The following is a 24,618-nucleotide window of genomic DNA, read 5'->3' on the forward strand; positions in this document are numbered from 1 at the left end:
GAGGAGCGCGTCGAACCTTATTTCGTCTAGGAGGGCGAAAAGGCCCCCTGTTTTCTAAATGCAGGAGAAGTTTGTCGTCATCCCCACTCCCCTTCCTTTCTAGACTTTAACAGTCGTTGGGCAGTACGCAGTTCCGAAGAACCTGTCTAAAGGAAGCCCCCTCTCCGAAAGGCGAAAGAGAGCCAAAGGCCTCACCCCCGCCGGCGTCAGAATGGTTTCTCCCAATCGCGTGCCTCCCCCCCCCCTCTCCCAACTCGTCCTCGCCTTCGTTCAAATCTGCAGCGTTTAACGGCGTTTGCGTCGGCTGGTGGTGCGAGCCGCGTTGAGAGGCGGGAGGGGGTTGCTAGGGGGATTCGACCGTTAAACGGTCTTCTGCCCCCTGCCCCCGCCCCCCTTGAGAAGGGATTTTTTGGTACTGAGGCTCGGTGACAGTCGCCTCGGGAGAAGAGGGCTCTCGCCGGCTTCTCCTGCCTTGACGCGCGTCCCGGCCTCCGAGGCAACGGGTCGTTGTTATGGACAAGAGCGCCGTGGCCAAAATGGGAGCGGTGGCTAGCGCCAGCGTGTGTGTCCTGGTCGGCGGGGTGGTTCTGGCCCAGTATATCTTCACCCTGAAGAAGAAGACGGGGAGGAAGACGAAGATTATAGAGATGGTAGGCGCACACGCGCATGGCGGTGGTAGGGCTCGCGGGGTTTACTCGGGAGTAAGCTCCTCGCACGGCTGCAGGCTAGAACGGTTTTTATTTATTGATTTACTTTTTAAAAAACCGCTTCTGCTTTTCCCCACATGTTAGGCTTTGTTTGGATTTGCTGGACGTAGTAACGAAAGGGAACCCCGAGATGAAGAGGCAGTAAGCCTCTGGATGGGCGCATTAGTGTAGATGGGCGCATTAGTGGAAGGACTTGACTTCTCTTCCCTGTTTGCCGGCCTTCCAGGGCGACTTAGTTGGCCGCAGTGGGAAACAGGATGCGGACTAGGTAGATCACTGGTCTGATCTGGTAGGGCTTTTCTTACATGGCTCCCCAAGCGGCTTAAAAGAAGATGTGTGTGTGTGTGTGTGTTTGGACGTCAGTTCAATATTGTTTCCTGGGGCCCTCAGTCTCACTGAATTTGAGGTGGGGTTTTACTTCTTTGTAAACGTGGCTGTTCTCTACGTGCATGCTTCCATGAGAAGAATAAAGATGAACAAAACTTATTTCTCCATAGACTTTTATGAGGTGGAACTCACTCAAATGAAATTAAAGGTAACTCTTTAACTGCAAGGTCTAATATTTACTCAGTCCGTGTTAGAGTATGTTACTTTTCCCTTTATAAGGCTTATTTGTTAGTCTTTGAGATGCTCCTTGACTTTTGCCAAAACAGATGAATACAGTGACTGTTAGGAATTAGCTTCCATAAGAATAAATCCAACTGGCTCTGTAGTATCTGGCTATGAAGCAACAACCATGGACACACTTAATTTAGAAGCAAAGCACGCTGAAGGAACTGCAAATTATTTCAGAGTTAATATGCAATGTATTTAATGACATTCCTATGTTTCATGTTTAAGCCTGTCTTAAAATCATTAGGGCTTCTTCCTTAACAAACAAGTGTTAGGGTCAGGCTGAGGCAGTCCCATCCTGTTCTTGTGGAGTTAAATGATCTTTTTTTTAATGGGTGTAGGTCAAACCTTCTGATAAGGGAGCAAGAGAAAATAAAAGATTACTTTGTTTTCAGTGGATTCATACCACTACTGCACCTTTGTTGTAGTTACTAACATGGAGCTGCACCCTAAAGCATTTGTTGAAAGGTTGGCAAAGCCATTCTTTTAGTCCTCCAGGAAGGGCATATTGTTGATCACTTAATGGAGGTTAATGACTCCTTAATATTTAATTGTAATCCATATGACTAAGCAGTAGATCTTGCATCCTTGTAATACATTTGTATGGATAATACAATTATTCACTAACCAAAAGTGTGTATATAACTAAAGACTTGTAATTGCAGAACGTAGGGCATGATCATTTGTACATAAAAACTAGAAATGAAAGCATGATAAGATGATTAATCTGTTTTTAGTCACATGTGGCTGTTTAAGAGAGAAGAACTAGATGAGCGGCATTCAATATGTTTGCTGCTAATAATGTGCTTTCAGAAAGTATTTGTAGTTTCAATAACACAGAACATGTGCTTCTGAAAAGTGTGAATCAGTTGTCAGAAGGCCTGAGTAATCACTTTGTTCAGTTTTGATTCAGAAAAACGTAATTGTTGCAAAGGGCTCTGAACACAACTCTGTTGAGTTGCTTATGTTCGGTCTTTAATTATAAACCTTTGATAGTAATTTTAGATAACAAAATTTGTAACAAACAGTATTGTTTTGTTTATATGAGTACAAAACACAATATCCAAATCATTCAACTATCTTGATAGCATTTAAAGAGTAAGTGTATGTTTCATGGAGTTGCAATTCTACTATGTTTAGAAGTTCTTAATATTCATAAGGTGCAATGAAGTCAGAGACTCATGTTAACCCTCTTATTGATGAGATGCTTTGTTATTCAACTGTCAGTGAAGTAAATAATGCTTTAATTAGCTCTTCATACTCTATTCTCAAACACATGCAAAAGTAAATTCCATTGCCTTTGTTTTAGCTGTTCTCATACAATAGAAATCAGAGTTCAGGAATGGGTAAGGGGGATAAATAACTGTTTAGGTGTAGGTAAATTGTTGCTAGTTGTGCCTGTCGAGCTCCTCTGCATTTCATATTTGGAAGAGAATGTGCACTGTCAGTTCAGGCTGTTGAGATTGTGGTTTAGAATTCAAACTATAGGTTGAGTTTCCCAACATGCACAAACAGTGGTTTAGAGTTGCTTTTGTCTGCTTTTAAGTTTCTTTATGCTCAGAATTTATTTATTAAGTTATCTGTCTGCCCTTTCTCCAAGGAATTCAGGGCAACATACACTATTCCCTCCTACTCTATTATATCCTTACAGTAGACTTGTGAGGTAGCTGAGAGAGTGTAACCAGGCCAAGGTAACCAAACAAGCTTCATAACAGAGTTGGGATTTGAACCAGCATCTCCCAGATCCTAGGTCAGCATTCTGGCCACTATATCATATTGGTTCTTGATAACTGACTGTAACTATGGTTGTCAGTGCAGACATCTCACTAAACTATAATTTGGCATGATTGTTTGAACAGAGCTGGGCTGGTTCTATTTAGGGCTGCTGGCTTCATGTGCATTACAGCAGCAGGACAGTTTCTGAGGGCACTGATACTTCCTTTACAAACTGGTCACATAGGCTTCCTGGTTTTTACTTCCTTGCTTTAACTGTCACTAAACTTCTCTGCAGTTGTGGGGGGGGGGGTAGTTGTGAGTCAGCAAAACAGTGTGTGTGGTTTGGTGAATCTGGGCCAGTTAGTGTTCTCTGAATCAAGAATTAGCAGTCCCTTAAGGATCGCCTGCAGCGAGGCTGGAAGAATACAAATATCTTCTTCCATTCCCTGGTGGAAAATAAGTGGCAAAATTTTAAATCACCCCAATTCATAGTTTTTAAAATACCCTTCATTTCTTCCCCGTGGGGACCTGAAATGATATTCTTTTATTTTACCTTCAGAACAACCCCATGAGGTAGGTTACGATGGGAGTGTTTGACTGGCTCATTGTTACCCAGTGTGCTTCCATGGTGGAGTAGGGATTCGAACCTGGGTCTCCCAGATCCAGCATGTTACACTATGCAGACTCTGTAGAATGTGCAGAGAAAGCCTATATAACGTTCTAGGTTTGTACCCTGCTCCTGAACTTATTTGTCAGTAGTAGCATACAAAATACTGTTGGGAAACAGACTGAGGACTGAGTAGTAGGCTGTAGTTAGAGTATCTGACATTACACTTGGGAGAAAACCTTACCATCGGTTTTTTCCCCCTTCATAACTTTTATGGGGATAAACAAGGTATTATCCTATACAGGCTTCAGTGACTTTGTGATACTGGATGACGATTTCTTCCCCACTACTTGCCTCTTTACAGCTGCGATCCTAAGAATGCTTTATGAATAAGATTCAGTAAACAAAATGGGAACTACTTCCAACTAGGCCTTCTTAGGATTACTTCTACAGTTACTAAGCTATAACCTTTCTGCTCTTTGGAATTTTAACCCACAAGAATGTTCTCTTAGACATTATTCTGATTAGTGTGGAGGGGGGGGGACTTGGAAATACCAGATTTGTTAGTTCTTTTCTTATCCTAGTACAAAGTTTGCTTTATGTTTCTTTGTGTAGGATTTAACTTATCACAATTAATTGAGTCATTTGGTCCTGTTTTTTTTAGAAATGGAATTTAGACCTGTCATTCTTCAGTGTAATGCTTGTTTTGAAGTGATACATACTAGCTCAATCCAAAATACATTTACCCAGAAGCAAGTTACTTTGTCACAGCAAGACAGAGTGAGACCTCACTGAATTAATTGGTGCTTGGTTCCCCGTAAGATGTGTAGAATTGCAACCTAGGTGTATCAATGCTATGGGAGGGTTAATGGCATCCTTTTGCCCTGTCCTAGTTTCTATATTCTTCCTACAGTCTTGACAGATATCAAAAAGGTGCTCACCAGTAGCTGCAAGTCAAGCCTCAATCACAAAAGGTCACCATCTGATGTATCTAGATCCAAGTTTCCTAATACTTAAGTTATACCTGATTACTTTTGTAAATGTGTGAACAGCTCCAAACTGTTGGGTTACAAGCTTTTGGGCTACCTGTAACTTGCCGGTTGAAGTCCCTCTCCCCCTTAACCATTTTCATATGAAATTTTTAAATATTCCTATAGATTTACTGTTTCTTTTATAGTTTTATGTTCAGTGTTAACCCTGATGTTATTGTGCAAATTGACTTTTTTATCCTAAACTGAAAAACAGGACACACAAATAACATTTACTTAAAATATGTATTTAAATTCTTCTGTATGTTAGGGTAGGGATCATTCTGTACAAACCCCTATTCTTACAATAATTTATTTTAGCTATATAATTTAATTGGGTTCATTTAATTGGGTAGGTGTATTTTTGCTCAGTATTTCAACTGGTTAATATTACTGTATTAATCTGATGCATCTACATTTCTTGTGAATGTCATCCATGGTAGAGGCAGTACATCTTTCATATGCCTGTATCCTTTCCCCCATTTTTTCTTATCATCTGTTTTAGGTAAAATAAGTACCAAGGCAGTTTGAAAAAAATGTCAGTAAAACTGGCATGGAATCAACATTGCTACTTCTTCCTGGTCTATACTTTTGTAGTGCTTAATCTTAAAAGATGCCCTTTCATTACTTAATGTATATATAAAAATCAGCAAATGGCACTCAAGCAAATTTTAGCTTAAATTTTAGGAGGAAAAATAGGTTTGATATTTAGTAGTAAATGAACTAATGTGAACTCTTTTGCATGGAGAAATCTGGTAATCTTTCACAAAGCATTAGGTGTGGGCTAGTTACTCTAAAAGTAAGGATGATGATCTTAATTATGGCTAAATATATTTTACAAATAGTTCTGATGTTACATAAGCTATAATATTTTCAAATAAAAATACATTTGACTATAAAACAGTATTGAAGCTAGAGTTTCAGACAAGGATCTAGGCAACCCAGGTAGAAATTACTACTCTGCCATGGAAGATCGCTAGGTAACGTTGGGCCAGTTACACATTCTGAGCTGATCCTACCTCACAGGGTTGTTGTGAGAATAGAATGGAGGTAGATGGAAAGAAGTAGCATCGTGGGGAATACAGGGAAAAGTGAAGGTCCCCCCCCCCACACACACACAAGTGCTTGCAGGCTTCTAACTGCACAACTGGGCCATAGTTTTCCTGAGAGAGGCTGCCAGGATGAGGGGGGCAGATAAGGGTAGGGTAGGTTTTGGGTGGGAAGGAGTGAAGGAAGCAGAAAGGAAGAAAGGGCTATGGGAACTTTCAGGGAAGGGAAAGAGGAAATTGGGGGGGGGAATGAGGATTCCCCCCCCCCTCGCAAGTTCTTGTGGGTCTCCTGCTTGTATTTAATTACAGCACTTGCTGGGAAAGGTGCAAATTTAAAATTTGTATGTATTGGCTGAATCAGGATGAGAAACATTCCTGAACAAACCTATAGTGTGTATATCTTAGCTTTCAGTTCTTTAGATTTCCTGTACAATTTTCTGGTTTTGTCTGAAGGAAATTTGTTTTGTACGCTATAGGGTGTTGCCGTTGGAAGCTTTGGTAGTGCTAAATGTAAAATTTTTAGTTCTTCTTACTGTTTTATAGATTTTAACAAGACCATGCTATTGTATGACAAATATTGAGGACATTTTTAATGTCTTGAAGCAGTTATGGAATATGTTGTTCAGATGCTTTCAGTGTTTACCTAAACTGAATGTTTGTCAGCATGATATTGAAACTCGGGATGGGGAAATAACTGGCCAGTGGAGTCGATGTTTCAACTGGCCATGATAAAATACCGGGCTTTGCTGTAGTTCACGAACATAGGCCATTTTTTGTAACCAAGGAACAGATTTTTTTTCACTAGTGGATCTTATCCAGCCTATTCCCATTGCACATTGAAAACAAACTGTATACAAAAACATTTTCTTAGGTGTTCCTTCTGCACTTACAAAATCTCCAGTATTGTATTTTAACTTCATAACCTCTTGTTGTTTTAATAGAAGCAAAGAAAGGCAGTTATTATTATTTCTCCTTCATGCCTGCTTTTCAGATAAAAGACTAATGGTGCCATCATATAATAATATTTTCCCACAAACAAAAATTCTCACTACTTTCAACAATGGCCATCATGCTGTTCTTTAACATATTTCCAATCCGCAGTGCAGTATCCCAAACTGAAAGCGGTATTTTTGCATCACTAGAGAGTGCTGGTGCTTCCACTGTCCTGGGCTAGATCCTTAAGTGCCATGAATGGATGGAAGGGACCTGCTGGTGCTCTTTCTTAAGTTGTGCTAGGTCTTTCAGAAGCAGAACATTATTGTTGAATTATTTTCACTTTTGTTGAGCAATGTTATAGCACAAAGTTTAAGTAGTCCTTTTGCAAACTGTAAACACCTTCCACATAAAGAAGGCATTGTTAGACCTTACTTACAGTTAAATCCTAAGCAGAGTTACTCCCGTCTAAGCTCACTGAAATCACTGGGCTTAGACTGGAGTAACTCTGTTTAGGATTTCACTGTTAGTCTTTTTGTTGATCTCCCTATTGATTTCTGAAACGCCTCCAGGCCATTTTCAAACAAGCATACGGTTGCTGCTTCACATTAACTTTGAGGCAAATCATGATATTCTCTTCATACTCCCTAATTTATTTATTTTATTTATGTCATTATGTCATTTATGGTCTGCCTTTCTCACTGAGACTCAAGACAGTGTGAGAGTAGTACAGGCAGTATCAAGGACAGTTTTATAAACAATGCCGTAGGGTAAATAAACACAAATTTACAAAGACATAACATTAGCAAGAGTCCAATACAGAGTTGAAGAAATGCTAATAGGGTTATTCTTCATATTGTACATTTGACAGGAAAAGAAAAGAAATTCTAACAGCATAACTTATGTTTTCTAGAAATATTTTGATGGAGAGTGTTTTTAAAGTACGTATATTCAACAAAAAATTGTTTTGGCCATATATGGGATAATTTGGCCTTTTTGGTTTTATTTATCCTCACAAGTTTTCAATGCAGCCATTTTCTGAAGGTTAAATACTTTCAAAATGTCAGGCTGGTTTTTGTACATATTAAATCTGTAAACATATTCTGATTAGTTATGTCTTGCAGTAGAAAACTGTAATCGGTTAGGGACAAATTATCAGGGCATGCTACTATGGGATGTGAATCCAAGATGGAATGTGTTCTCCGGCTCAGGAGTTCCTGAAGTCACATGCTAGAGCCAAAGCAATGTCTTAAGCTGTTTCTGGAGCCCAGAGTGTAATGACTTAAAATGCAGCCTGAAAACATGCAGAAATGCCGTTGCTGATCAATCTTGTGGAATTTATACAAGGCATCGTCAGCTCAGAGTCTTCATAATGCTTTCCAGTGTCAGGTGCTATTACTGCATGTCCTTAGCCTTTCTGTGGCAGGACTCTGAAGCAGTTCCAAGGAACTCGCTGGACTAAATTCCCAGTTCTTTAGGCCAGGAATTTCCTGGTTCAAACTCTGGAGTCCCTGACACTGTTTATTTTTCTGGATCGCATCAGGTCACAATGAACGTTACTTTTAATTTCTGAGCAGAAATCGGTTTTAGAGCCGTTCAAAGATCAAATATCTGCAAAACTTGTTTAAAACAGGATTTTTAAAATTTGTGGATCATTATATATGGTTTCAGATCAAAGAAATGTTTTGGAAATACAGGGTTTTGCTTTTTCAGTAAAATTATTAGTAAGCTTTGCCTTTCCATGGAAAATTTTCTAATGGAAAACTTGTTTTGACTCTTAATGGGGGTATTGTTGAAGAACTCTGAAACAGTTCAACCTTTCCTCTCAATCTTAATTCTCCTTGACCTCAAATTCAAAAGTGTTTATTCTCCCCTCTTCAGCTCTCTTACAGCACAGAGAGACTTTTTTCCAACACAAGATTTTCAGTGTGTGATTCTGATACCTCATCACCTTTTCCATTGTTTACCATTCTGATCTCAAGCACACTGTGAAATCCTGTGATGCCAGTTGAGTTTAGGTTAGGTCACATAGCTTTATCATGCTTAATAGCAGACAGGTTTAATTTGACACTGATTCACTCCTGAAAAGCTCTAATAAGTGTTAGTGTCAGGAAACTAATAAATGCAATATTGTATTAGACAACATACAGTCTCTCTTGTGAATGGTCTGCAAGATTTTCAAAAGAATATTTGAAACATAGCTTTGTGCCATTTTCGAAAACTTGATTCAGAACATAGGGACATGTAAGATATCCGTACAGAGAAATTGTAAAGGTAGCATGCCTCTTGAGTATTTCTTTTCATTGAGGACATTTCTATTCTGATCCTAATATTTTTGAGCTGTTTATAACTTCTGAAACACTTGAGCTCTGTTTGTCAGCTTGTAAAAGATTCCAGCTTTATACAATCTCACTACTACTTTTCATAATTGATAGAAAAAAGGATGTCCCTCCCTTGAATTAACTCCCTTGTTTCATGTAATTTTCAGCACACATAGAATTATCCCTACATGCTGTGGTTTGTTCTATTATTGTTCTGTTATGGTCATGGTCTGTGTTTCTAAAACAATATACATGAGGAGATCATCCCAAAAAATGATCATGCCATATAGTTTCGAACCTTTCATCTCCAGCATGGCAAGTCCTATGACTGGCAATTTCAGACACTTCTCTACATAAGTGAAATGCCTTTATGAATTGCCTCTAAACAAGTCAAATGAGCACAAAAATGTACAAGTCACTTGAGTGTTCCACATAATGCCATTTTCCCTGAGTACAAACTTTATTAGACATTACCTGATTTACTAACATTAATATACCAGGATGTTTCTGTATGAGTATTCAGATATTTGTTGGAGACAACCATATCACATGCTTTTATTTATTTATTTATTTTGGAATCTTCAAAATAACAGAGTCCAGAGAAGGTATAACAGTCAGTGGCAGTCATTAGTTTCAGAATAATTTACCAATTTATTTTGACAAAAATGTTTGTCCCTGAGTTTCCTTAGGTAATCATTCAAATAAGAGGATCATCTTTAATTAGCTGAGTTCCATACCCCTTTGAAACAATTTCATAAAGCCATATGATGCAGTGACAATAAGATTTCATCCTTCAAGCAGGCAAAATGGTGCCATTTTATGGTTGGATGGATCAGATCTCTGATTACATAAGCATTCCTTTGTTTCACAGGAGAAAAGGATAATAGACATACTTTTGAGGATTGAGGCTGTCTTTGGCTGCAGTGTTAAAAGCAAATGTCTTTCTTTTTGATTCTGATGGTTTGAGAAGATTGTCAAACCCACAGATTGGATTAAAGCATTAAACATAAAAGAAGGAATTTTCATAGTTTCTGACAAGCCAAAATCTCTTCAGAAATAAAAAACATTATCTGTTCTTATAAAATAAAAACTTTGCAATAAGCTGGTCTTATGAATGTTTCTGTAGTTGTTGAAAGTTAATTGGTGTTTTCAGTCTCCTGTATTCACATAAAAGTACCCTTCAGAATTTCCTTGTTCAGTATCGTTATTGGAGTTACGTTATGTATCACAGTTTACTTCCATTCTGTGAAATACACTGAGCATCTTTGGCATGTAAAAGTGCAAATATAGTTCATTCTAGAAAGTATCATGGCAAGTTTAGAAAACATTGACAATGCAAGGATCGAGTTCTTGTCTGAAGTAGGATTTTGCTTTCCAAATAAGTACCTTCCTCTTGTTACAGCCATTCCAATTTGCCTGCTGCATCAGTCAGAGCTGCCTGTTCATTGGAAGTCTGAGATTCTGTTGTTGGTGTCCCAGCTGATCATCTGTAAATCTGACAGGCTGGATTGTTGAGCCATGCCTTCCTGATGTGCGTCACAGAGCTGAGTTCTTTTTGCCCAGGGATTAGTCAGGCTGCTTTTGGAAACGCCCTCAGCTGCACCTTGTGCTGCTATATTAGTGTTTGCCTAGCAGGAAGAATTTTCTTTTTGCTGCTGCAGCTGCCTCAGCAAACCCCTCTGGTAAGTTGTAAATAGACCTATTGCTCTCCAGTTAGTATTATCAGTTTTGTAATGCCTGTTTTATTGCTGCAGGTTTTAAAAAAAAATCTTTTAAGAGGTTGTTTTTAAACAAATCAACAGAAATGAACATTGCTATGTGGGTTGACCCTGGCTTTTGAAAACAGTAGATCAGAACATATGTGGATAATTCTGAAGCTATTCAAATTCATCTGTGTGTTCCATGTTTATCCACACTAATATTTTAGACTGGATAATGTGGCAGACCATTTCTTAAGCGGTTTGCTTGGTTTTTATTGGCAGCCTGTATGCAAGCCCTGCATCTCTGGACTCTGATTACCACCTGTGCTGTTGCAGTAGGAAAGATCCAAGAACAGAAGAACCAAGAGTGCCCTAAGCTCAGCACACAGGTACTCTCCTTTTAAACCAAAAAAGCACAAAGGGAAACTGATAAACTCAGTTTCCAAACCGAGCACAATCCAAATTATAGCACTTTTCCCATTTTTGTAAATGTTTCTTGTCTTCCAGAAGCTGCCTAGTTCAGTGCAGCTGCAAATGTAGAGAGTTTTGCAATATGATAAATGCTTTCTGGTGCAATGCTAACAAAGCTTTTCTGGGAGTGAGTCCCATTGAACAGACTTGAATAGGATTCTGAGTAGACCTGCTTAGGATTGCTCTCTTAATCATGTGGCAGTTCTAAAACTGCTCAAGCACCTTAGTGTCTTGGTATATTTTTATAAGTAACGGCTCTTTAGTTTTATTTTCAATGAGTTTGCATCTAAGCTCCTTGGTAATTGGGTCTGAATAACTCTTAAATCTATGCATTATGCCATCGGTTGGCAGAATTTAGTATACCAACCAGCTAGTAATCTTAAACAATTTTAAAGCAGTGCAGTGTTACTATGACAACTTGGTATGTTGATAAAATGTTATTGTCTTGACAGAACCAATATAGAATTTAAATTTGAAAATACTCCATAGTTTTATAATGACTGTCTGTGCAACCAGACTGAACCTGTCACTATTGCATTCTTTGTTGATGTTTTGGTCAAGAATGGAATACATTACACATCTCAGTGTAACGTGTAGTAATTGGCTTGAATTTTGCTTTCTCTGTTAAATCTGTGAGAGTATTATCTTTTTTCTCTCTTAATTGTATGTTGGCATCACTGAACAAAACTTTTTATATACCATATCCCTAATGGTTTCGGGCTTGGAAGAAATCTACCTTGCCAGGTTTTCTCTAGATTACAAAGTCGTTGTTGAGACTTCAGGCTGTTGAGGCTTCAGCTCTGTTTTTGAGGCTTACAGTGTATTTCTGTGTATATGTGTTTGGCAAGGAGACTTCCTGTCTCTGTTTGTAGGAGTGCAGTCTTATAGTGAAATCTAGTCCTAATCTGGAGTGTTGCTGCAGGACGCACTACTTGTGCAGCAGACAAGTAGGATAAAGCTATCCAGTGCTGTCTCACTTGTTATAAACAAGAGGGAAATGCTGTGCTGCTAGCTTCTAGCGGCTGCAAAACGATCTTGACACTGCGAGCCAGGCTGAGCAAAGAGGTTCTGAAGCCCTTAGAGCAGATGGGGGCCAGCAGCAGTTCTACTCTAAAACCACACAGGGGACACTCCAGTTCAGTGAAGCACAGAGCAAGGGGAGCCTGGATTACAATCTTCAGCTTGACTGCTTGTCTTTCAGGAAGTGAGGTCAAACTTCTAAATTACACAGGAGATTCTGAAAATACATGATGATTTTTATTTATGTACATCACACGGTATATACAATTGATTCTTATTTGCTATAATGACCTCTTGCCACATCTCCCTCAGATTTAGCATAATTTGTATCTGGGGTGCTCTTCATTAGCATCTGGGGGTGGGGGAGTAGTTGAAACATCCTTTTTGATATGGGGTTTTACCAACAATAACCTTTTGTTTGGTTTCAAGTTAAAATTAGTGTGTGCTTTGGAGGGTTTTAAAGTGGGTCTTCACTTTAAAGAGCACTGATAAACAGATCACAGATTTGGCAAAGCAAGTGAGAACTTTATATATGCCAGTAGTGTAGGCTTACAGGGCTGTCTGTTTATAAATACACTGCTCTGTTGTTTGTTCTGCCCTAGGAACCTTTTCAAGGTGTCCCCAAAACAGTGTCCTATATAACTGTAATAGTCAATCCCCTTAGAGAATCATGCTTAACATTATACTTGTGGATGGTGTCCTTCAAAATGCATAGCCCCTTATGGAAACCAATAGGTTAGGACTGACCAGCTTGGCTTCTCTGTCAGGCTTTGGATGCTGCCATAGTGTATGCATTGCTCCTTTACACTATCTCTGTGTTCATGTTCCCAAGTCAAAAATATTTGCCCAGATCAGAGGTATTTTTGTTCTAGAGATTTCTTTTAATCTTAAAGATCATATAGCCTTATGCTAGCTGACTTGGTCTTTCTGAGCCCTAATTCCTGAGATTTTTAAAATGGAACTGCCAGTGAGTGAACATGCAAGCTGGACAAGTAGAGCAGCAGATGGAAAGCAGCCCATAATAATCTCAAAATGCAGCAAATTTAATTTTATGTTTTTACAATTATGAGGGCAGTTTGGCTTTGCTGGGCTGATTTAGTTTTGTTTCACTTGAATATATTTGACTATCCACTGAAGTTACCTTAAAATACTTTAATTAAGAAATTAGCTCAATAACTGTACCTTGATATTTTACTGAATTAATCTCTGGATGGTATCTGTAGAATATTTCAACTCTATTGATGTTAATTCAGGTTTCATAATTTAAAAGTTCCATCTGGTTCGTTTAAAAAATTACATATTACTCTTCTCAAAGCATGCAAGAACATAGGCTTATTCAAGATTTCTGACTTTTGATGCTAAGCAAATTTCCGTACTGCTGACCCTGGATTGCCTGGTCTCTTAGGATCAGATTTATTTTACAAATTGTCATTCTTGTTAGATGGGCTAAATATGGGACATAACACATGAACAAGCTCCAATGTTTGTACATGGTGCATTTGCTTTCTTTTACTAACATTATACATTTAATTTTTTATAATTTGAATCAGAAAATTTTCCAATTCAAATTTCCTCAGGAAATCCATGTTATTGTGCATTTAGCATCACCTTCTTTCATCTCTGGCTGTGCTTCATCTTTAAAGGAACCGATAATTTAACTCAAATGCTGTGTTCTATGAAATTTACAAATCCAGGCTAGAAGGAAAAAGGTGTCCAAACGCTTTTTTGAAACTTTTTAAACGTATAGCTTATTGCAAGAACACTTGTGCCATCACTAAACCTTATGCTGATACTTCATCCTTGACTATTTAACTGACCAGAATCTTAAATTCACTCAGTAGGTCTTCTGCCAAGTATAGTTGTTTCAAAATTTAGTATGAGATATTCCTGTGTGCCAAAGACCAAGCACTTTAAAAGAAAAAGTATATTGAGAATGTGAATTTTATTTGGTAAGTTATGAATAGTTTTTTCCTCCTTAACTTCTTTGGATTTGTGTTTCCTTCAAGACCAACTTATAACAAAAATCACCTAGTATTTATATAATATTGTTTCCATAAACAAATAATAGTGCTTTGTTTTTATATTCTTGTCTTTCTGACAAATGATCCCATTTCTTAATAAACAAAAGAAACCAAAGTACATTTGCTTGATGTGTGGGCAATAGCTCTAACATTCTATTAGCGTCAACAGTATTTTGTTAGAGTCTAATAAATATTAATGCATTTATGCTCTTGTTTGGGTTTCTGTCAGTACACTTTCTATTCTATTATTATACTTACATGTACCAAATGGTAAAGGGAAACTGCTTTTCATCAACCATATTTTAATGTATTCCATTACATCTTTAATAAAACGGAGAACTCAGTTTTGCCAGTCCTAGATTATTTTCAGCTACCATAGAGCCAGCAATGGAAGTGTTATGAACGGATGGGGATTGTTGTTACTACCACACTGTAAAGAGCAAGAATAGCTCTCTTTTCATATAGATTACTAGATTACTTTTGTAGCTATGTTAGCACATCTCTCTCAGAACTATTACAGTTGTGTACATATGTGAGATTGTATCCCAGTAAGCTACTGAATTTGTACTAGACAAACAAGTATCTTATCCTTCCTGAAAGGATGTTGCTAATATGTCCATGTATTGGTCAGCAATAGTTCATCTCAAAGGAATGCTGCTGATTACCTAGATGACGGTGCGGAAGGAATAATCAAGCCGCTGATATATAATTTAAACTGGATTAATCTTGGGGGGCGGGAAATTAAATATTATGTTTGTTTTTAATCAACAATCACCTCTCAGATGAGTTGCTGCTTTGTGAATGTTTTGGGGAGCCTACTCACTTTCCCCAACATATACTGTTTTTTTGTTTTGTTTTTTCCATTTATCCTACAGACAAGCCTTCTGTTCTGAATTTTGCATGACTCACCCTCTTTGGTCTCACCTGTTGACCGTATGATTTGTCCCAAATCTTACCACGTGGTATCTTGGTATATCAGTAAAGGTGCACTATAGCCAGTGAGGTTTTGTATCTCAGAGCTCTGAGAGAGGAGAAAATAAGCAGATGGTCTCATATACCACCATAAATTGAAAATCAGTAGCATCTTTATAATCTGTCATATTTCTAAAGCATTTTGAGAAGCCCTCATAAGGCAGTTCCATGACATGCAACTATATATCGCACATTTAGTCAGCATCTCCCAGAATGGTACAACAGCAATTTCATTGTGGTTCACATCCTCAACAATTACAAGCTCCCTATAATTATGAGATCCAGTTCCTGTAGTAGATAGAATGTTGGACTGGGTCTGGAAGACCTGGGTTTAAATGCCTTTTACAATAAATGCCTTTTGCAATCAAATCCTCCCCTCTGCCATGGAGTTCACTGGGTGACTTGAATTTTAACCACGTACCCACCATTTGTCAAACCAGATTTGTACAAAACAATCTTAATATAACTGCTATGATACCATTACTGGTCATATGTTCAACTTGTGAAATGCTCCCCTTTATGTAAAGTTCATGTCTGCTTCCTATTTTACCACTTCTAGATGCCTGAATTTCAGAAAAAGACTGTTCATATCAAGGACCCTGAAAGAGTGGAAGAAATTATCTGTGGCCTCATCAAAGGAGGAGCCGCCAAACTTCAGGTGAAATACAAAGTGTGTTTGTAGAATTAAAGAATCACATTTCTGTTACTGAGACAAAGAAAAACAGCTTTAAGAGAAGATGCAAAAATATAGTCTTAGAATTATACAGTTTATTTTAACTTTCTCAATAAATGCCCCCTCTGATTTGGATTATGTCATTTAATCTTTTTTAGTAGTTATTCTCTGATTTATTATATTAGTGCAGTGATATTGAATATGTCATGTTACCTACATTGTCTGTCTTTTAAATTTTTAGCATTTACTTTAACATTGCGCTTATGATTCATAACTTGTTCCTTCATTTTTTGCAGATAATTACAGACTTTGATATGACATTAAGTAGATTTTCATACAATGGCAAAAGATGTCCAACATGTCATAGTAAGTACCATGTTATAAGAAATTAAATTTTATCAAAATATAGTTGTCTTATTCATTGATATTTACTTCAGAGAAGATAGTAGGATTGCAACATCAGTATTTGAAATGAAGATACTTTTCTACACGCACACATATTAGTCACTCGTTTTGGCTAGTTAACCGCAGAAATGTTTGCCTTTTCTAGCAGTTTATTCCTTGGCTCATTTTTGACATTGTATTTTATTTTATTTAAAACACTGCACACATAGTTCACTATTACTCTCAGTTTATGTCCATGCTAACCTGAATAAATTCTCTGTGTCTAATGCATGGAGACCGTTCTTTAGTAATAGGTATCAGAATAAATGCCTTTTGCAATTTAAAGGTTGCTTAAGTTTGCTACCAACTAAGTCTTGCCAATTTTAGTATTTCCACAGCTTCTCTTTAGCATCTCTTCATTGCTAGCTCTACTAGTTCTATTGTAGAGAACAAGTAATTACATTGTAGAGAACAAGTAATAATCTTGCATCAAATTGTATCCTGTGGTGCTGTTCCTTCAGCAGGGGCACTTCCTTCCAGCTGAAGGAGATTTCTGCCAGAAGACAGTACCTCCACTAGAGGAACATATCCACAGGATCCATCTTAACTTTTGTTCAGCATACAGTTTCTTCTGATAACTTTGTGAATGTCTTTCAGACATCATTGACAACTGCAAACTCATCACAGATGAATGTCGCAACAAGGTAACCATAAATTGGAAAGCAATTTTTTTAATCTGTATTTTTAGTTCTTGCTACTGCTCATTATTCTTGCAAATTTTAGAGGTACAAAACCAGATGCCTTAACTGCAAAATATTTATTTCCCAAACTTTCACTTACACGTTAAAGTTGTGTGGAATGTAATGGTTAACAAACCTTTTATCATTGTTAGTTATTTCTCTGCCCTGTTAGCTGCAAAATGGGTTTCAATGTTTTTCGTTCATTCTGGTAACAAACATGATGGTTCCTTGCAGTATCAGTAGGGAAACAAAACAGGGCCAGCTACAGACAAGGTAGTGGTTTCTGCATAACTGTAGAAAAGCTGTTATGAAGTACAATAATGGACTTAATTTTTTTTCACAGTTGTTGCAACTGAAAGAAATATATTATGCCATTGAAATTGACCCAAATCTTACAATTGAAGAGAAGTATCCTTACATGGTTGAGTGGTGAGTTTATGAAAGGTGACCGACTGCCTTTATGTAAGATTTAATATTAAAGTAACATTTACATCTAAATGACTGGATGAACTTGACTAATGAAGCACATTTTTACTTACTCTTCTGCTCCGTTGCAGTATTCTGTACTCAAAATGATTTCCAATATTACTGATGGCATCAGTGGTTATTTACCCTGCTTTGGTAGATCAGTAGAAACAACTTAGTACACTCTGTTATGTGCAAGAGATTTATTCCTGATAGTTTGCAGCAACATTCTAGAAAGTGGCTGCTGAACTCTGGTCTTTGTGTACACACAGAAGCTCCCAAGCTTCCCTCCCCTCTGACAGCTAACTCAGAGTAGCTTCAGAAACTTTCTCTGGTATCCCCCCAAAAGCTGTCATCAGTTATGTTTTACAGTTTAGTTACATTGCCTGTGTCTGGGAAGAAATTTTGTGACATTGCCTTAAGTGGTTAATTGAATAAGCAGTTGACTAAGGTAGCATTTAAGGCTAGTTCTTTGGAATACTTCATATCTGGAAGTTACAATGTTATGCAAGATTTTTAACCATGCATTTTTAGAGAGTGGTCTGAGAATTAGTTTTGTCTGATACATATAAATGTTTACTATGTCTGTACATTCAACCTGTAAAGCAATTAAAATTATCCTCTAAAGACCAGCTGTGAGTCAGATGTTTATTTTAATATATATTTTTCTCTACATGACAGAATAAAATATAAACTGTACTTTCAATTATAATTTTAGGTACAATAAATCGCATGCTTTGCTTATTGAGCAAGCATTGCAAAAGGACAAGCTTGCCGAGATTGTGACGGAGTCAGACGTTATGCTGAAGTAAGCATGCTTCTTTCTTGTGATATTTTTCTTTGTGGTTTCATAGGTACTATATAATACCACTTTAGAAGACTGACACTTTTAGAAATGAAAAGGTGTGCTAAATATCATACGCTTGGATGTCTTCTGCTAAGGAGCCGTTCCTATGCTACTGTTGTGGGAAGAACTTGTTCCATGTGGTTGGGCCTTGTGTTCATCCTGTAACTCCTGTATTCAAGAACTTGCATGGCAGAGAATAAATATCACTCAGTACTTCAGGTTTCCAGAATCTTCTTTGTCCCCTTTTTATGTTAACATTTGACGAGATCAGGACTATACCTGTTTCTTCAGCTTTTCACAAATATATCATTGCATTTTCTGCCAGAATGGCAGATTCCCAGCTGAAATTTAACTTTTGAAGTTTGTTTTCCAACTTTCTCCTTACTTGGAAAGACACATTTAGACAGATCCCTCAGAATAAAAAGAGTGCAAATTTTATTAATTTTCCCACCCGAAAATGTATATACCAGTTACCTGTCTGGCCCTTTCTCAACCAGCCTTAAAGATCTTACTGTAATACTTGCTGTAAGGGTTGGAAAGGGTTTATAATATGAAGGAGGCTATTTTTATATTCCAGTTCACTAACCTGAAGCTTCCCCTTCTTTGCATTACAGGAATGCTTAGATTCCCCCTCCTATCCCCCATTCCCCGCCCCCCAGTTGAACAGAAGTGACAAGACCTGGCATGTAGTCCAGACTGCAACCTCTTGCAGTAGAATCAGATATTGCAGAGGCAAAGGTTTTTCTTTCTTTGTCACAGGAGTAGGCAACCTCTGGCTTGTATACCAAACAGCAGAATGCCAGACACTTTTGTTTGGGGTGCAGGGCACATTCCCTAACCAGAAAACTGTGATATTAAAAGCATCTTGGGGCTCAACTTGCTTCCAATGTATTTGGTTAATTACAACCCTCACTTCCCCCCACCCTTTTGTTTGGCAACAGACCAACATAGGCCTTGCAGTTTTACTTGGCCAAAAGGGGTGCTTTGTGAAGTAATACGTTCTTTAAAAGAACACAGATTCATGGGTATGGATCACAGATTTCTGATAAAGCATTTTGAAGTTATAGAATAAGAAGCTCATAATTAAAGAAACATCTACCATCATCTTGAATATTCATAAATATTGGGGAGGAATTGAATAAAATGGCTTAGCATTGAAGAGCTCTAGTGTTGTTAGGCTTATGTTGTTTGTTTGTCCTGCTTTACAGAGAAGGGTATGAGAATTTCTTTGATAAGCTCCATGAGCATAATATTCCTGTGTTCATTTTTTCTGCCGGAATTGGAGACATCTTAGAAGAGGTCATCCATCAGGCAGGTGTCTACCATCCCAATGTCAAAGTAGTTTCCAATTTCATGGATTTTGATGAGAATGTAAGTATAAAAGTGTCTGGTGCCAAATGTGAGTTCATTGTACCACTATATTATATAAGTTGGTTTGTTAAAGAGAGATTTTTAATATATATTTTTGCACCCAAGCAGAAAATAGGGATATCATAATTTCCTTTTCATATAATAGATAATTCAGTCTAATGTTAGATCAGATTTACTAAAGGAAAAAGGGTTCTTAGAAAACTAATTAAAGGTTCCAGTTTCTAATAAATTGTTCTTTGTATAATAAACTGCCTATGATTAAAGTGCATTGTTAAGAACAGACTGTCATCTTTCAAGTGACTATGCTTGCATAGCTTTGGAACTTAACTTTTGTCATATTTAACAGGGTATATTGAAAGGATTTAAAGGGGAACTGATCCATGTTTACAACAAACATGACGGTGCTTTGAAGAACACTGAGTACTTTAAACAGTTAAAAGAAAATAGCAACATCATATTGCTTGGAGACTCCCAAGGAGACTTAACTATGGCAGACGGAGTAGCCAATGTTGAGCATATTCTTAAGATTGGGTATCTCAACGATAAAGTAAGTTGGTTTTTTATTGTTAAGCCCAATGTCTGTGATAATGTAAAGTAATGAATACTACTTACTTCAGCATGTGCCACTTTGTTCATTTCTCAGTTTTCTAATTCACAATTTTTTCAAGAACAGAAGCATAAATCCCTGCCTCAGTGTTGCATATCTTGATTATAATATACATTGACTTCACTGTATTAGTCTAACTGTAAGACCATTTTATTTGCCTAAGTATATTAGACAATCATTGCTATAGTCTTCTTGATTATTAGTGAAATTTAATTGTATGTCTGTTCAAAGCTGCTTACAATAAAAATCGAGACATGATAGTAATAGAACTTCAGAAAGCAACCAGCAGATATAATCAAGGTAAACAAGACAGTAGTGGTAAAACCACCCCGGAACAAAAAGTCTGCCAAGAAAACCTCATGATGTGACGTTCCCCCCATGGGTCAGTAATGACTCAGTGCTTGCACGGGGACTACCTTTACCTTTAGTGGCAAACCAGAATCCAGCAGTATCTGAATGTTTCCATGATATTTGCATTAAATTGTGAGTAACGATAAATAGCTCTTGTTGGAAAATAGGAAGTAATCTAAAGCCAAAAATGTCAAGTGTATTGAAGTTCTTTAGTTCTGTACCTTAACAAAGTATAGTGTAGTTCTAATATGCCTAGAAGTTTATGAATAAAATATTTACATCAGTTATTAGTTAGTTAAAAAAATGTTAATCTTAATGATATTTTATAGCTATTTCTTCTATTTTCTTGCTTTTCATTAATTCCAAAAACCAGGTTGAAGAACTGCTGGAAAAATATATGGACTCCTATGATATTGTTTTGGTGAAGGATGAGTCTTTGGATGTGGCCAACTCAATCCTGCAGAAAATCCTGTAATTTGTTTCATCAGGATTTGATTTTCCTCCCAATGGAGGCAGCTAGACAGAGCAGCATGCTTGTGTGATCTTAGAATATTAATGTTCATACTGTTTTCCCTGTGAATGTCACTTTAATTTGTAAAGTAATATACTGTATCCAGACGCCCAGAAGCTCCTCGGCTGCTCTTAAACGCTCTTCATCTTTAACTGCACTCTTTATTTATTTTGAAAGGTTTTATGGATCACTAAAAAAGGGCTCCTTCAATTTTTACATGTGCATAATAAAGGTCATTTTCAGAATATGTAGAACTGTTGTAAAAATATGCAAAACATGCTGTAATTGGCTGCCACAATTACAGTTCTGTTCATTAAAATGGCAAGTAGTTTAATATCACAGGTTTTTTTTATTTTCTTTAAAAATATATTCCAGAGTATGAATAAAAAAATCCACTTTAATTCTTTCCTACTGGAAAGAACAGTTAGGGTAAATATCAAAAATCATGCCAGCCAAAATCATGGCTAAAGAATGTGAAGCAGATCCTGTTAGAGTTTTACTGTAAAATTTGCACAATAGGGTAGTTATGTCTGTTCTATAGTTGTCATTGGACAATTCTAAAGGCCCTAGCTTGCATTCTAATTACAGTGAGTGGAATACCACTCGTGGAATAGGATCATCCTTCTTCAGCTCCCTGTGCCCCTCTAAAATGTTGCTTAGGAGGGTCAGGAATTAATCTTGAATTACATGGACTGTATAAGGACATCTTTTGGCTCCAAGACCCTTTTTTCTAATTTCATCAGTACAGGTAGCTGAAGTGACTAGTTTTAGCAGCACTAAAACAATTTTTCAAGCCAGCTCTAGAGAATACCATTGTGTTATTGCTTTAATGAGGTGTAATATTGGTATAGCCATTTTAAATAAATACCATGTACAAGTATATTTTTCATCCCTTAGTCTGTCTTAGCTTACATGAAAAGGCAGCTGTTTTGAAACTGGAACTGTTACCTTATTCATTGTTGAGTAGTACTCCATACATAGGACTTCTCTCTTCCTCTGGCCAATAGGAGACAGACTTCAAGAGAAAAAAGGTTGTCTGACTACAATGAGAGGTTCCTCTCCATTTCCTTTCTTGTGCTTCATGAGGATGTAAACAGTCATTTTGTGTCGACTATCCTTGGAATCTTTTCTCTTGCAGCTAGCAGGCTAATCTAAATGTTTTTGCTTGTGGATTTAGGGGGGAAAGTTCAATTTAATGCAGCCCTTTGTTCCTCAAAGTCTGTAACAAGTAAGGACTGGAGAGGGAAAATGTTTTTGTCAGATGATCACAGCCCGTCATATAATGAAGTCTCATAGCTACTAAACTGACAAGATATGAAAGTCCTCAAACTAAGTTACAACACTGTTGCAGTATTGACTTGGCAGTGAAATGAACCTCTTCTCACAAACTATTCAGAACAAGTGGAACATCACATGTAGAGGACAGAGCAGGGCTATTACATTAGTGTTCAGTGACTGCAGGAGTAGGCTTCTGCATTCAGCTTACCAGTGTTCAGGTCATACATGTGTGGTGTGATATAACTGCCACTTGAGAAAGCAATTATAAGGCACAAGCTGTTTTATGTGAATTGTTTCCTCATGAGATTGCAATAATTTTTAGAGGCCGTTTGACCCTAGTGCAAACGTATGGTTGCATTTCAGTTGTCTTACAGTGGTGCTGATAATATACAACAACTGGACTTGTTTTTCTTTTCACAGAGAGCTTTGAGCAGCCTTAGGGAGTTTTCCCCCTCTACCTTATCTGTCTCTCCGCACATACATTTTGCCTATGAAAAGCATTTGGTTGTAACAACTAGAAGAAAATACCTCTCATCTTGACAGGAAAAAACCCCTAAAGCAGCCAGTAATACATAAAATACTGTTCATGACCACTTTCATATTCAACCTGTAAGTTGTTAAAGGATGTTAAATATTAATCGCACTTTTAAATGTATGAGATTAAACTTTGGTTTATTAAGCCTCACAAATTACATGAGGTAGATTGTTACTGTCATCATGCAGATGACCTACTATATACATAAACAGCTTGTTCAAAATTCCTATCCTTTCTTTGTGGCCATGATCTCAAGCCACATCTTCAATTAGAGCTTCTCATCCCCACATACATGAAGAAATGTCACACATAATTTATTTGTCAATATTTTATTTAATTAAAAAATACCAACATGTATCACTTTTGAGAAATCTTCATGGCATTGTTAGTAATACAAAGTGTGTTTTAAAATCTACAAAACTTTACTTACTGTAAAAAAAAAACTAAGCATGTCTTGAGTTTAAAATTAGCACCATTCACACAATTAAAGGTGGTATCTCAATTTGTTCCGTTCTATTGCTATTCAGTGCTACTGTGACTGCGATCATTGCCTCAGGATTTGGGGAGTGGCTTTTTCACATAATTTATGCTCTCATTTTAAATATTTAGTCACATCTACAATGTGTTTTTAATAGATGCAATTGGAAGCTTGTGATCCTCTTTAGAGGTCCTTATTACACTGATTTTATCTGAGGATTATTACTTACGCAAGTAGTAGATGGAAATAGTTCCATGCTTTACAAACAACAATCTACCACTCTACTTTTTGTAAAAAAAAAAAAAAAAAAAAAAGCACAGCTTTGTCTGTTTCCAATACATTTCTTTCTTGTTTATGTAATATGCAGGTTAAACACAGGATAAGAAAAATTTGCTGTTGTGTGGCAATTCTTTCCTGCATCATTTAATAATGTGACAGTGGGCATTAAAGGGTTTAGGGAAGCATGAATCTCTGGTACCTATAGTGCTAGTCTTTATCACCTTAGCTTCATCTGGAGTGAGGGAGGAGTCAATGTCAAGCAGGAGCTCACAAAAACTAACATTTTTAAATAGTTTATCGTCTATACTTGGTAACAGTGAAGCAGCAATATGTGAAAAGAGGAGGGTCCTGAATGGAAATTCTCACACTTTTGTATTGGTAATCCATCACATTTTAGACTATATCTCTGAAATAGGGTACAGAGATTGCGCGCGTCAGTATAGTAGGCTGTGTGAGGCCTTTATAAAACCACTTTCAAACATTTCAAGGCTCTTCATGTTAGCCAATAAATGCCATAAGAAAAAAAATTCCATCACATCACCGCCTTAACCTGCATCACAAATATAGAGACATGAGCTTTTGTTTTCACTATCCTCAGTTTAAGTGTGCGTGCATTTCAACCCGTTTCTATGATGCACACGTTCTAACAGCAGTTCAGCTCACAATCAGAAAATAAATGTTCAAACTACAATTCATCATGTCCCTTTGACTCCTGGTCTTTCAATTTGAATTCTTCAGCTGTAATCTTACCATCTCCATTCCGGTCCTGATTGCTGAACATATTTTTTACAATTTTTTCAGAATCAAAGCCTGGAGCCAGCTTTCCTTTTCCAGAATTAACTTGCTCATGGATATAGTCAGAGAACTGAAAATTTTTAAAAGAATAAAACAGTAGGTTAGAGCAGGATAAACTTTGGTTTGAAATCATTCGACCCGAAAAAA

General features: G+C 37.3%; 2 protein-coding genes across 3 annotated transcripts in view; one reads left to right on the forward strand and one right to left on the reverse strand.

Moving 5' to 3' along the window:
* Positions 1-289: 289 nt before the first annotated feature.
* Positions 290-23,441, forward strand: NT5C3A (5'-nucleotidase, cytosolic IIIA). Of its 2 annotated transcripts, XM_054991345.1 has the most exons (11): positions 566-650; positions 10,376-10,655; positions 10,956-11,062; positions 15,717-15,815; positions 16,127-16,196; positions 16,872-16,918; positions 17,298-17,383; positions 18,138-18,227; positions 19,475-19,637; positions 19,984-20,184; positions 20,969-23,441. In XM_054991345.1, exons 3-11 carry the CDS (start codon positions 10,961-10,963, stop codon positions 21,068-21,070), a joined length of 960 nt encoding a protein of 319 aa, XP_054847320.1. In that variant the 5' UTR covers positions 566-650; positions 10,376-10,655; positions 10,956-10,960; the 3' UTR covers positions 21,071-23,441. The 2 variants fall into 2 exon arrangements, with proteins under 2 accessions (XP_054847319.1, XP_054847320.1); XM_054991344.1 differs by lacking the exons at positions 10,376-10,655; positions 10,956-11,062 and having other exon boundaries at positions 290-650.
* The window catches only part of FKBP9 (FKBP prolyl isomerase 9), a 45,087-nt gene continuing 43,701 nt past the window's right edge, over positions 23,233-24,618 (reverse strand). Inside the window, exon 10 of the mRNA XM_054991343.1 lies at positions 23,233-24,541. Within this exon, the coding sequence (XP_054847318.1) occupies positions 24,362-24,541 (180 nt within the window). The 3' untranslated portion in view covers positions 23,233-24,361. The remainder of the gene's footprint in view (positions 24,542-24,618) is intronic.

The sequence above is a fragment of the Eublepharis macularius genome, chromosome 11, assembly GCF_028583425.1.
Source record: "Eublepharis macularius isolate TG4126 chromosome 11, MPM_Emac_v1.0, whole genome shotgun sequence".
Classification (NCBI taxonomy): Eukaryota; Metazoa; Chordata; class Lepidosauria; order Squamata; family Eublepharidae; genus Eublepharis; species Eublepharis macularius.

Coding starts and splice junctions, on each gene's coding strand:
- NT5C3A (XM_054991344.1), top strand. CDS start 513: ATGGACAAGAGCGCCGTGGCCAAAATGGGAGCGGTGGCTAGCGCCAGC. Junction 15,816..16,126: donor GAGGAGCCGCCAAACTTCAG/GTGAAATACAAA, acceptor CATTTTTTGCAG/ATAATTACAGACTTTGATAT. Junction 19,638..19,983: donor TCATGGATTTTGATGAGAAT/GTAAGTATAAAA, acceptor CATATTTAACAG/GGTATATTGAAAGGATTTAA.